The sequence below is a fragment of the Pseudorca crassidens genome, chromosome 8, assembly GCF_039906515.1.
Source record: "Pseudorca crassidens isolate mPseCra1 chromosome 8, mPseCra1.hap1, whole genome shotgun sequence".
Lineage (NCBI taxonomy): Eukaryota > Metazoa > Chordata > Mammalia > Artiodactyla > Delphinidae > Pseudorca > Pseudorca crassidens.
The window spans coordinates 57,926,395-57,940,054 of record NC_090303.1 but is presented as its reverse complement, the minus strand read 5'-3'; the positions used below and the strand labels follow the sequence as shown (position 1 = coordinate 57,940,054).

At 38.8% G+C, this 13,660-nt stretch overlaps 1 protein-coding gene and 1 long non-coding RNA gene across 4 annotated transcripts in view; one reads left to right on the top strand and one right to left on the bottom strand.

Moving 5' to 3' along the window:
* The first annotated feature begins 1,412 nt into the window (after nucleotides 1–1,412).
* Nucleotides 1,413–6,589, top strand: LOC137229113 (uncharacterized). Its single transcript, XR_010945539.1, has 2 exons — nucleotides 1,413–1,516; nucleotides 5,540–6,589. It is a non-coding gene; the product is annotated as an uncharacterized lncRNA (long non-coding RNA).
* The window catches only part of SNX10 (sorting nexin 10), a 72,148-nt gene continuing 61,674 nt past the window's right edge, over nucleotides 3,187–13,660 (bottom strand). For all 3 annotated transcript variants that reach the window (XM_067746560.1, XM_067746562.1, XM_067746561.1), the window contains exons 4-7: nucleotides 13,130–13,230; nucleotides 12,459–12,557; nucleotides 5,485–5,697; nucleotides 3,187–5,029 (exon numbers count right to left, since the gene is read on the bottom strand). In XM_067746560.1, the coding sequence (XP_067602661.1) occupies nucleotides 4,948–5,029; nucleotides 5,485–5,697; nucleotides 12,459–12,557; nucleotides 13,130–13,230 (495 nt within the window). In that variant the 3' untranslated portion in view covers nucleotides 3,187–4,947. The remainder of the gene's footprint in view (nucleotides 5,030–5,484; nucleotides 5,698–12,458; nucleotides 12,558–13,129; nucleotides 13,231–13,660) is intronic.

The window sequence follows — 13,660 nt, the reverse complement described above, 5'->3', positions numbered from 1 at the left end:
GCTGGGTGTTCGGCGAATACACAAGTGAGCAGATGATGCTCCCAAGCACCGACGGAAAGCTGTGTGAAGCGTGGGTTCTTTCCACTTGGGAGCCCTAACACCACGCCACCACACAGACAGCTAGCCAGACCCCAGGCGGCGCGTTCTGCCGCGGACCGCCGGGCCACCGTGCTGGCCCAGCAGCGCCCCCCTCTGTCCTCCCGCAGCCTTGCATCGGGTCGCCACTGGCCGCGCGCTTTTTTCCTGGGTAAAGGAAGCTCGGCCTCTGGGCTCCAGGCCTGATGGGGTGAGGGACTTCTCCCTCCCTATACGTCCCCCACCCTCCCACATACACACATTAAACCCTGACCCAGGGCCGTTTCTGGACCCAGAGGCACGCGCTTCTTCCCCGGCGAGCAAGTCCCGACACCAAGCAGCGTCGGTCCCCTCCCTTCCCAGACAGATTAACGGGTTAACGCGACGGCGCGCCCACCCGCAGGTTTTATTTAGGGTTCTGGGGAGACTAGAGAAGAAAGGGGTCGACTAATGTGTGCGGTGCGTGCGCAGATAAAACCTTCGCAACGCGTGGGCTTGGCCCCAGCCTCGCCGCGACCCCGGGACGCTCCGGGGCCGCTCTAGGCCTGAACCACACCCGCGCCGGCGGCGCGTCGTCGCCCCTTCTCGGGCCGGGCGGCGGGGCGGAGGCCGCAGTGCCGCGCGAGCATCTGCAGAACAAAGACTCGGGTCCAGCCCTAGACTGAGAACGGCCGCCGCCGTCTCCCCGGCCCGGCCGCCCTGACCCAGCCAAGCCCGAAACCCACCCGAGCGGCGGGGGCCGGCTCCACGCGCGCTGCCAAACCAGCGGGGACCCGGAGACGACTGAACCCGGAGGCCCCAGGGGGTCATCGGTATTCAAAGCTCCCTCCTGCACCAAACCCACCACCCCAGGCCCCTCTGCATTATTTTATTTATTTTTTTCAAGCCGCCAAGCTGTCACTCTAACCCTGGGAAGGGGGCCTCGCGGTGCCCACGTTCGAGGCAGGTGGGCAGGGGAGGGAGCGCTGCAGGTCGGTGCTGTAAATCCTGTCTCTTTGCGGTTGTTGTTCCCACTCACCACCCGCTGCCCCCCTCCACCCGGGTTCCCCCCCCGTTTCTTTCCGCCGCGCAGTTGCTATGGGTTACCAGGGCGGTTGCCATGGGTTACCGGACCGAGGCCGACTGGCTCGCTACCTGCCACGCAGTCGCCGCCGCCGCCGGAGGCTGAGCGGCCAGGGCGGGAGGCAGCGGGAGCGCGCGTGTGCGGGCCGCATCGCGGGGAGTGTGCGCGAGCCGGCCGGGCGCTGCAGCCAACAGGCGGCCCGGGTGCAGCCGCGGGAGCGCCGCCGCCGGTGGGGTGGGGGGCAGAGCTATAAAGAAGGCCCAGAGGTAAGAAACAAGCAAAAACAACCGCAAGTTATGCCCGTGCTGTGCCTCTAGCGGCAAAGACAAGCGGTGTGGGGCTTTGGATGCGTCTACCCTTCTCGTCGGGGGAGAAAGGGTATTTTCCTCTTTGGCATAAACCATTTGCATAGTCTCTTTAGACCAGAGTTTAAATTCCTTAGAAAACTGTAGCTTAATTTTTTTTCTCGTTTCCTATCTTTGAAAACCAGTCTTTGGAATTTTGAAGAAAGAGAAAAGGGTCACTACCAGAGTTTGCGCAGCTAAAATAGTGTCCAATGCACTGTTCATAACAATGATCTAGAAAAGTTTCCAGCAAGAGTGAAGAGCAATTGTGCCTGACTTAAAGGAACAATGGTGACTCGTTTGTGAGCTGCATATGGCAAAGAATAGAGCCAAAATCCTTTGTAAATACTTCAAACTTAAAGAAATTGTTGCTTATTTACGTCCTAAACTTTTTGAACTCCATTCTACTAAAATGTATTAATTTCTTATGACCTTTATGTGCAAAGGAAATTGTATCTATGCTTTGACTGTCAAACTGCAATAACTAATTTCAGACAGCTTTGTGTATTTGAAAATATGTGTATATATTATATATACAATAAAGGTCTATATTCCAAACAAAAGCAGAAAATTGTATTGAAATAAATTGTTCCTACACTGAAAAGATGCTGCATTGTATTCATAGGATACCAACTAAGTGATTTAAATATTAAGAGGAAAACTATTTAGAAATAGAATAAACTTTTGTTATTTTTATCTTAAAATTTTAGAGGCCTTTCATGGAAAAGGGTCTTCAATTATAGCTGAAATACTGAAAACCTTATTTGTACCACAGTAGCTCAATAATGATGACTCCTTAAGGCACCAAAAAACATAAACTGAGTTCAAAACAACATTCAGTTTACTGTTGGGATATAATGGTAATTGTGGCTAGGATAAATGAATTTGTTTAAATTCTTAAGAGCCAATGAAAGAAATTTTATTTTTTTTACCAGACTATAGTAAGGTTATTGCGTATCACTTGTTTGTATTTAATTACTTAGTAAAATGTGAACTAGGCTTAAAAAGCTCCTGCAAGATATTTTATATCTTAAGGGACATACTAAAGATTAACATTTCTGTTTTTCCTTAGTAATTTTTAAAACTTGAAATTTTAACTAGAATTTAAATCACTTTCTTCCAAGTGAGACTTTAAAAGAAGCCCTAAGTAACAGGTATTGACTTTCATTGTTGACACCTTTGGGTTATATATAAAACCAGTTCTCAAACAGAACACATAAACCATCTTTATAGGTGAATAAGTGTGCCCTTTAAGAATTAGCCAGGGAAATACAGTTTTTTGTATGTAAATCATAAAGCAACCAGGATTAGAATTCTTTAAATTTGTTACATTTAAAATAGTTTTAAATAAACATCTATGCTATTTAGTTATTTAAGTAATTGTTTTCTTTTTCTAAAGAAAGCTTTATAAAAATATGGCGGAGAAAAATAAGAGACTTGAACAAAACAAGAAAGCCATTGGGGGCTGAAGTTCATTTAAATATTTCAGCTGCAGGAAATCAGTTTAAAGAAGCCAGTGCTTAGATATCAAAACAACCAAACCAAGGCTAAACCTTAAATGTACACAACTACAGTGAATATGAAAACAAATTTTACCAAAATTATTCATTAAAAATTACTAATCATTCAAAACACACTGAATTTAGATCTAAGACAGAAGAAATATATTCTCTTGTATAAAATAAGCGATCCAACAAACTGAAGTTGATTTTTTCATGTTTAATGTGAAAATGAAGATCTCATGAAGTTTACATATCACAGTATTAGGCATTACTTAATATCAATTTTGATAGCTATAGTTACATCACCTGAAAATCACATGACGATTGGTGGCACGTTATATGCTTTTCAAAACTGCAGTAAAACAGAAATAACGTGAATGCAAATACGTATTGCCAAGGACCTAGGGATCACACTCAAATGACTGGATGGCTAACTTTACATGTTAGCGAGATAAAAAGAAACTGCTAAATCTTTTTTTCCCCCGTATTAAAATAATGAGTCTTAGATGACAAAGTAACAAGATCCAAGATACCTTAAATCAAAATATTTACGAAAAGTTCAATAATGTTTTAGAGCAAACAAAAAACAAAAAGGCGAAATTAAGGAGATCATTCGTATTCTAAATTTAATTTTTTCTGTTGGTTCTTAGTTACAAGCATTTCAAAGACTCTTTAAATAATACTTTTAAACTCCTAGTTAAAATAAAATGAGGTGAGGTAATATTTAATTAAAGCAACAAGTTATACCAGTTATGTAAAAATATCTTCCTGTTAATTTCAGAGATATTTTGTACCATTCAACCAGGAAGAAACTTGAACAATTATCTCAAGAAAATGCTGCTTTATCTGAAATTTGAAGTTCAATGTACTTTATCTAAGACATTTAATCTTTGGGCCACTAAAAAAAGAAAAAAAAAGACATTTAATTACTGCTTCATAAAATAAGCATTTATAGATGCTCAGGCAAATGCCTTTAAAGAAAGGACTTTTTAAAAATGAATAATTAATTCTGAAATTAGCAAGTTCATATCCTTTTCTAAATTATGGGAATATTTGTTGGCAAAATTTATTAATTTTTATAAGATCCTACTTTTAACTTAAAAAAGTAACAAGCAACTGTCACTGACACTGAAAGGTATCTAGTGATAAGAAATTGCACATTAAGTCAGAAAATAAATCATGAACCTATAATTCTAATTACACACAGATAATGAAAACAAATGGTTTGTTTCCAGAAACCATGTGTTAAAGCTGATTTTGGACAATGAAAATGTATTTCTGAATCTATATATTGCAAATATAAGCAAAATGACTAGTGCTATTTCTGGGCTTTTTCTCTAAGATGTAAACATAATTTTAACGTCTCTCTATTCATAAGATACATTTTCCATTTACGTGTGAAATAGAATACTGGAAAGGTTAAACACTCTTAAAACATTTCAATCAACCACCCCCAAAAGTAAGTGTTTTCCCAGTGCAGGGGAGGTACCCACAGAATTCCAGCCGCCTGTCTTGAGAGAGGCATTCTGGTCTGTGCCGAAAGTCTTCCTAGCGGCTAAGACCATACCTGCTGGGTTTATGCTAACACTGCCCCAGTGGTACAAGAAGGAATGCTCTATCTGGATTTCAAATGCTACCTATTTACCTATCTTTTAAAATACAATAAAGCCAGCTAGGTTTTTTTAAACATATAAATCATTTCATTTGAGGGCAGGATCTTGTTTTACCAATAGCGTGCGCCTATCAAGGAGAATACTGCATTCACTGGCTTTTAGCTTTTTACAGAAGCTTAGCCAAAATAGGACAACATAAAAATACCACTAATAAACAACACAACATCTTTACGAATTTAAATACTTAATATGACAGTGAGCTTTAGTTAAGGATATATTATTAGCAAGCTTTCTGCTCTACGACTAGACACAGTTTGCTATTCCTAAAATGGTAACATTAGAATTATTTTTCAGGATTCCTGCAGAGCTGTGCTCATTTTACATCCGTGTGAACTGCTGTCATCACTACTATGTCCAACCCCGGAGGATGAACTGGAAAAGAAGAGAGGGGGAAAATAATAAAAAGAGGAAATTGGTTTTCACAACACACTCAAAGCCTGAGTAACAGAGGAGAACTTTAATTATCTCCAGTCACAGAGAGAGACAGGAAATTTGGACTTTTAATTAGCCATTTGGAGTGCAGTTGGATATTTTTTTAGCTAGATAATTTAAACGCGAATAATTCAAGTCTGACTAAATGAAAGTCACATAATCAGAATGCAGATAATTGAATTTCTACTGCATTCATTAATTCAGTGTGGAGGTGTGTGTGAAGACTACTATGATGAGCTGTCACAGCTCAATAAAATCTCAGTCAATTAATTTTTTCATTATCTTAGTATTACATCAACAAAGAAGTGGAGTGTGTGTATATATCTATACACACGCATATGTGCACAAGGTGTTATATAAATACGTATACATTAAATCAAAATGCAAGGAAATACCTTTCTGAATCATAATCTATATCATTTTCTTTTTTTCCTTCTTCTTCTTCTTCAGGGAAACGTCTGTTCATCAAGGCAAACTTGTGAATTGCTTCTTCTACGGAGTACTTAGTCTGCCCGGAAACACATGCCTCGATGTCTTCTGAATTCAGATGGCTTTGCAGGAAGAGGTGAAGGCTGCTATCTGAAAGCAGAAGTGCATTCTGTAGGACCCTACGTAAAAGAAAAAAGGAGACATGACCAGTGGACGGGGATGGACAATTATAGGGTGGGAAAGAGAAAAACATTAGAAATATGCCACTGAAGTAATTTCTCTACTATGGCAAACTTGGCATCAATTACGACTCTGCCTATTAAAGGGATGAAAGCATATGTTAACTTTTATTCGATGATTTGGAAATTTAGGTGAGTAAAAACATGAAGCTAATAGTTAAGAACATCTGTTAAAAGAATAACTTCAAGGACATTTCTTCAATTTAACCATCTGTTATGACCATGTGGATTAATTATGGAAATATTTTGCTTAGATAGTCACAGGAATTTATTCTGCTTTTAAAAAATTTACTGCCAACCAGCATGTCAATTCTGTGATCTTTATTGGCTAGGCTGTCATAAAACATCAAAACTTTCAACAACTATTAAAAACTATATTGAAAAGTCAATAGATTTCTCAGCATGTCTTACATTTTCAGACTTTACAAGGATGCTTATATACACGTTCACAAGGGCTCAGTTGAGAGGTGGCTTTTTTGAATACTTAAGATTGACTAGAAATTTCTACAAAATCTTCAGCAGCACTACGTATCTATTTTAAAATGAGTCCCTAAATAAAATTGCTCCCAGCCAATTTTACCATATATGTAATTAAAGTATGATAATTTTGTAATAAGTACATACTAGCCTTCCCACACGCAAGATCAAAGTTTACAAAGAGAATACAAATTTCAGCAGGTGCATCAGAACTGCATGGAGAATGAAAAACTGCCCTGTAGCAGAATCTGCACGTGCTCAAATTCATATTAGCGGTGAATGTGTCTTTTTCTGAAATGCATGTCAAAGAATACCCTTATATTTAAATAAAAACTGGTTTTCTCTTTTTAGCAAAGATTTTGATGTAGGATAATTTAGTCTCTATTAATAGCTCGATAATGATATAACACAGACACTAAGACCAGATATAGGGGACAAAACTGAAACACTGAAACCCAAGTATAATTCTGTCCAACATGGGATTTTTTTCATATAGAGATCTACGAAAAACAGAGTATGTATTTCATACCAAACGAAACTTACTTTATATTCTGCATTTTTTAAACAAGTAATTAGATAAGTAAATCTCTTTTGGCCATTCATATTAATTTACTTAAAATCCAAGGTCACTGGAGTATTTCCTTCTCTTCCATATAAAACAGAATTATTTCTTCAAGAAGGCAAGCGTCTAAAAATGCACAGGATCAAAACCAAAATCTAGCTGTCCTCTTTGCTTCAAATAGGCTTACAAATGTAGTTTGAGAAATACTCTTTACTGACCTACTAAAAGGAAAAGGAAAACCTTCGTGCCTTTTTAAAAGGCAAAGTCTCAAGCAAAGCAGTTAAATATTTACACTCCCTCCATGTCCTCTGCCCTGGGTGCCCTCAGAAGATGACCATATCACATGATAAAGATTAATTTACCAAGTATAAGGAGTAAAGTAATAAATCCCTTTTATTACTCTTTGAGATTTATTTTCTACCTTTATAAATGTTTACGACTCTTGTTTTGAATGCTTCAAATCAAGAGAAGATTTATATAGCAACGAGCCATTAATATTACCTTGCATTTGCTGTGAAGTTTGAACGGAGTGTTTCCTGTGTCCTTTGTCAGTGGTTTCCTGCCAGCGATGTTACAAGTAACTGTTCATAGGATTATACTTACTGCTTTGTTTCTGCTGGAAATGTATTTTCTTTATAAAATAATGGGTAATCTTTAAAACTGATTTTAGATGGTTTGAGGCATTACACCACAAAAGTAATGAGCGCTAATGCCAATGATATTGGACACAAATTCATTTTAGCTTTATTTCATGTCTAAAGCAATTCTACTGAGCCTTGAACTGGTCACACACTGTTATTAACTTGCTAGTAACCTAACACATGGGTACAGCAAACAAAAGTGATCAGAGTCGAGGTTGATCTGCACCTCAAGGCTACTGTCCTTTTTCTTGAGCTATAATTCAATTTCCAATTTTACTGTGCATTAAACTCATTTCCCAGTGTTTTCTTTTCTGCTTAATACTGCCATCTGGAGGACACACAGGTGAACAGCCAGAGGGAGCCCCTCACACCCAGCTCACAATTCTGAACTGGGAGAAGGATGTTCAGGGAACATCTGAACACCCACACAGGCCCTGAGTTCAAAAACATGTTCCAGGCACAGTTTAGGTTTTTTGAATGGCTTCTGTCTGATTGGCTAAATTTATGTCACCGTACTCCATGGGTATGAGTTTTAAATAAGCAAAAATACTTTTTTATTGTATTTAGGATTTTTATTTGCAGTCCAGTATTTCATTCCAAAATTAAAAATACAAAATTTTTAGAGTGTTTTCCCATCTGGTTCAGTGAGCATAATTAGTTCATTAGTAATTAGTTCATAAGTAATATCTGGTTTAGTATATATCAGAGAGTGTTGTGACTGCCATCATAATATTAAACCTTATTTTACCTTAGTCATACTTGTGCCACATTTTCCACCAACAAATCTAACAGCAGAAAATCAACTTCAAACTTAATATAAAGAGTATTTAGTAAAACAGTCAATAAAATGTCATTTTTATAAGCCTCCATAAAAATAAATGTATACAATTTTCAGGTCTTTATAAAAGGAACAATAAATAGCCTCTAGAATTTTAAAGGAATTTCTGAAAGGATATTTACAACACAAGTCAAAAGTTATTCCTTTCTCCATACCAACTTTTAAAACAGGTTTTTAAAGCAAAACCTGTTTTTCCTTGAGCTGAAAATCTGGTTTTCCTCAACGTGATTTTATTAGGTGTATTATATATTGGTTCAGCTGAGAATATATATAGCTATGCAAAACCTAACTAAGGGATGCCCTGAGTCTACTGAACCCAATATAATGATATGTATACACATCTGTATAGCGTGTGGAAGGTTAGCAGTTTGATGTAGGAAAAAAAAATTAATTCAGCCTGTTTACCTCTTACCATGAGAAAAAAATAAAACCTACAAATCTTCATTGAAGACACTCATGATCTGTGCTGTGGTGCCCTCTATTGAACACAAAGACTTATAAAAATTGTGTGTGTGTGTGTGTGTGTGTGTGTATAAAACTAGCTGTAGTGTTTCCATGGTATCCTTTTGCAAAAAAAATTTTTTATTCAATTCCTTAATTTTTTAAGAAATACAAAACTGTAATACAAAAGTCTACATTGTAAGGTACATGTAGTTATATTAATGGGGTGGATTCAGTAAAGAAGGAAAGCTGGCTCCCATCTGTGATAGCAATCAAATGTAAAAAGTTAGTAGGAATGCCAATTTCATAGTTAGAAACTTACCAACAGAATTTATCATTTAGTCTATAACTTCTTTTTTCACAACTATTAGTAAAAGTGATTTACAATTTAAAAGTAACCGGGGGGCGGGGGGAGACCCAAAAGGGAGAGTATAGCCAAGATTGAGGAAAAATGAATATATTTGAAAAATCTCACAATCAATACTGACCAAATTTAGCTAGCATTTAAGAGTTCTAATTATAAACCTGCCAGTTCCTGGGATTAATATAGTGCCTCTACCTTTCTTATAATTTCCTTGTCTATAAAACTGAGATGAAACCTGACTCCTAACATGGTAAGTATTGAGATAAAATATGTAAAAAGCTAAACATAGCCAGTGTTCAATAAAATAGTATAAATTACTCTTATTTGATATCCTGGCAAAGAAACAACTTTCTAATTCCTCTATGAAGAGTGGCCTGGATATGTACTTTGCTATTAATTATGCATTACTTCACAAATGACCTTAAAATGGAAAAATATATATTTGTATTACAGACATACATGTATGCACAGTGACAGCAGCATTTTGGTTTCAAAGGGTTTGAACATATATAGCGCTCTTAGTTCATAACTTCAAAACTTACCTAAAAACCAAGTTTTAAAAGTACCTGCTAAAAATCTACAACACAGGCATGTTTCACATTTTAATGCTGTGGTGTTTCCCTCTCAAGTTCCGAAAGCGCTCTACAAGCAAGGTACAGGCTACTAACGGTGGCCCTACTTAATGGGTAACCATCAGGGCCTCAGAGGACAGCAAGGTGGAGTCAGGACACAGATGGCTGGCTGAGTTGCACGTCACATCCAGTTTGCCAAAGCGGGCTTAGGCTGGGGTGACAGAGGGGGTGTACCCGGGGCAAAGACATGCGAGGTTGCTATTTCTACACAAACTAGACAAAGAACCTGAAGACTATGCATCAGAATCTGAGGGGCACAAAAAGGAAGGTGGCGAGGATTGGAAGGGTCACAGTAGTCAGGGCATTTAGGTCAGGACTGAATCCAACCGTGTGGTATTAGACTCCTTACTTCCTTCAGGTTCAAACCACGTGGAAGCACCAGCTTTCATTTTTAACGTGAAACTCATCACTTGGAGACTAATGTTCACAGACCATAATGGAACAAATAACATCACAAGAGAACTTGGTGTCCGTTTCATGATTTGACTTCTTCATGGTAATCCAGATCCAATTTTAATGAATCTAGCCATCCCTGGTACATAGATAGTTGCTTCCCACTAGAATGGAAGCTTCAAGAGGTCAAGGATATGTGTCCATCTTGTGCAGTCCTATATCCCCAGTACCCAGCCTGGTCCAAAGCAGTCACTTAATAAATAGGTTTGCAGAGTCCTTTCCAAGCCATCCTCTGAATGACTTAACTACCCACGAGGTCGGCAATACATATGTTACATTATTGCATTCTTTCTAGCAAACCAAGGCTCACAGGAATGAGGTGACTTTTCCAAGGTCGAAGAGTCAGAAAACACTCAGAAGCCAAGATTCACAGGAGACCTGGAACCCAGTTCCTCAAGCCCCTGACCCACGACACTTTCCATTATGACCTCTGCATCAGATTCAACCAGCTAACTGCGAAACGACACAGCACGCCCAAACAACCTAGAGTAACTAAGCACAACCTCTCTGCAGCCCAGTGACTCTCACTCTGGCATGAATCTGGTTGACCAACTGTGCAAGGAAAGGTCATGTTTAAAACAATGAAGTGATTCCTGGTCGAAAAACACATGCCCTGCACTTAACCAGCAACATAAATATAGAGACACAGACTGTCCTTTGATCTCAAATAAGGAGATTTCTCTACCAAAAACATGTAGCTCCCCAACGCTTCTGGAAACTGCAGGATCTGACTAGCTCTGTCCAGGTCTCACTGGCGATGGCCAGTCTGCAGCTTCCCTGAGCAGCATCTGGAGTGACAAGTCACTCTGCAAACTTGGCTGCGGGGACCACGTCTTAAGGGAGAGGCCATTAGCCACCTGGGTCCCATACAGACAATTAAAATTGGAGCTATCCCCAAAGGGAAAGGGCAGAAGAAATTTGACTGGGTCTTTGTCATGCCTATGATACCCCAAAGAACACCAGTGTGAGGTTTTCTGAGAACTTGGCTCGGTTAATCCATTCTTCTGGTCTCTTGTCATTTTTATTCCTCTGCCTTCTTTTTCTCTTCCGACCCTCCCTCAATTTATAATCTTGGATGTTTCTGTATGTCTCCATGACCCCCTCAAAGGAAAAGCATGATATCAATCTAATAGAAATACATGTTAATATTCATGTGGATACTTAATACCCAAACCCTTGATGAGTGAGCCATGTGGGGAGAGGGCAGTATATTATTTCAGGCTAGCTCAAAGTTACTGTGTAGGAAACTCAAAAGGAGACGGCTTCAGATCCTGAAGCTAGTAGAAAAAGACAGTTCAGGAGACTGGGCCCCGCCACTAACTAGTGGTCATAGGACTCATCCTATTTCCTTATCTACAAAATAGCAAAATAGCAAAATTAGCTCAAAGCTATTTCATTTAAGTGCATTAAAATAATGGCCGATACTTGGCTACCACACATTATATGTCAGTCTGTTGTGAATGCTTTATATTCGTTAAATTTAATCCTCTCGACAACCTTATGAAGTAGATACTATTATTACCCCATTTTATAGCTGGGCAAACACAGGCACAGAGGAGGTAAAAGACTTGCCCAAGTCCCCAGCTAATAAGTAGCAGAAGCAGGATTGGAACTCAGGCAGTCTGGCCATAGGGTCTGTGTGCAAACCACTGTGTCGTCCCGTGGGATAGGTAGGTATTCCAGCATTCCAAAAAGAGGGGAATTATAGCAGTGTGAATTCAAGTCACTTTCACTGCAGTACCAACCATCACCAAGTACCCCAGAGTTAATAACCCACTGAGACTATTCAAACACCAATTAATACTCCCTTATAAACATTCTCTCCAAAGAGTATCATTAAGCTATTCATTTAGAGGAGCTCAGAAGGGTATTAGCAGCCCATCGTACAGCTGACTTCGGTCTGTTGATCCTAAATGTTGTAAATAAAGAGAATTTCTAAGAAGTGCCTTTTTAATAAGGCACATTTGTTTCCTGGCAAATTTTACTCTTGTCAGCTAAACTCCCAAGCAATTTGGCTCTGCTTTATAGCTTAAGGGAGTATATATTTATTATCTGATTCAATTAGTTTATTGTTTTCTTTCTGGAAAGTTTGGTCCCGGATATGCATTGTGTGATGTGAGCCACAAGATGGTGCTCTAATATAGGAGATGAACTACTGAGCGTCCCTCCAGAGCAGATCACTAGCATTTTAGAAACAGAAACATTCTCCCCGACTTGATCACAGGACACTCAACTCTTGCAAAGCACTGTGCTCATATCTCCCGTCTGGCTGCAAACGTTTCTGCACACTTACTTTCGGAGGAAATCTTCCAAACCCTGACGGCGTTGATCTACATGCTGGCGATTGTTCATGTTGAAAAATAGGTTTTTAGATGGAAGTTCTGGCAGTTGTCTTATGAGAAAGAAAAAAAAATGCTTTTAATCATCCAATTAAGGTGGTTTCGTTACAGAAATCCCTCAAGATGAAAGCAAACTGTGCATGATAATTATCACACAACTATTATATACATGTTATATGGTTACATTATATAATAAGGGTGTGAGAAAATCAATTAACTTAAACAAAAAAAAACATTTTTGAGGACTTCCATGGTCAATACTCATACAAGTCGGTATAATTCAAGTGATAAATTTTGAATTCAGATGCAGTAGTCAAAAAAAACTAACTAAAGCTATATATTGCGATCAAGAAGAAAGCCTACGAAATCCTTCGTATTTTATATATCTTAATACATGTCAAATTTTTAATTGAAGTATAGTTGATTTACAATACTGTGTTAGTTTCAGGTGTTTTCCATTGTTTTTCAGATTGTTTTCCATTATAGGTTATTACAAGATATTGAATATAGTTCCCTGTGCTATACAGTAAACCACTGTTGTTTATTTTATATATAGCGGCATGTCAAATTTTAAAATATTGAATATAATAATAAGGTCCCTCAATATACTCTTTAAATCACTTACACCAGTAATGCATTACTTTGGAGTCTCTGCCTCAGCCACACAAATTCTCTATATCTTCTTCGTACACAGGATGTTTTCATTGTAAAACACATGCTATTGGTCTGTTTAAAGAAAACAAAAAATATAAGCCTCACTTGAGGAAAAAATGCTTTTCTTATATCTATAACTCCCTATATGCCCCCCAATATTCATCTAAAGTAGGATTTTAAAAATCAAAAATACATTTGCATTTATGCAAGACTCAAATAGTGCACATAACCCACCAATATAGCATCCATGAAGACAGCTGGGGTGACATAAATGAGCAGTGTTGTCCTGGGGCAAGGCATGACCCTGCCCTTCCCTGAGTCCTGAAGTAGCTTCCTGCTCACCTATTAGCACTCCCTTCAGAGACAAATCATAAACATTAAACAAATCCTGAAGAATAAATGACCAATAAGAGCTCAGGGTCATCCACTGCATTCAACCCCATCCATCCATCCGTGGAGAAGCCTTTGGGGATTAGAAACACCTTCTCTTGGTCCTTCACAT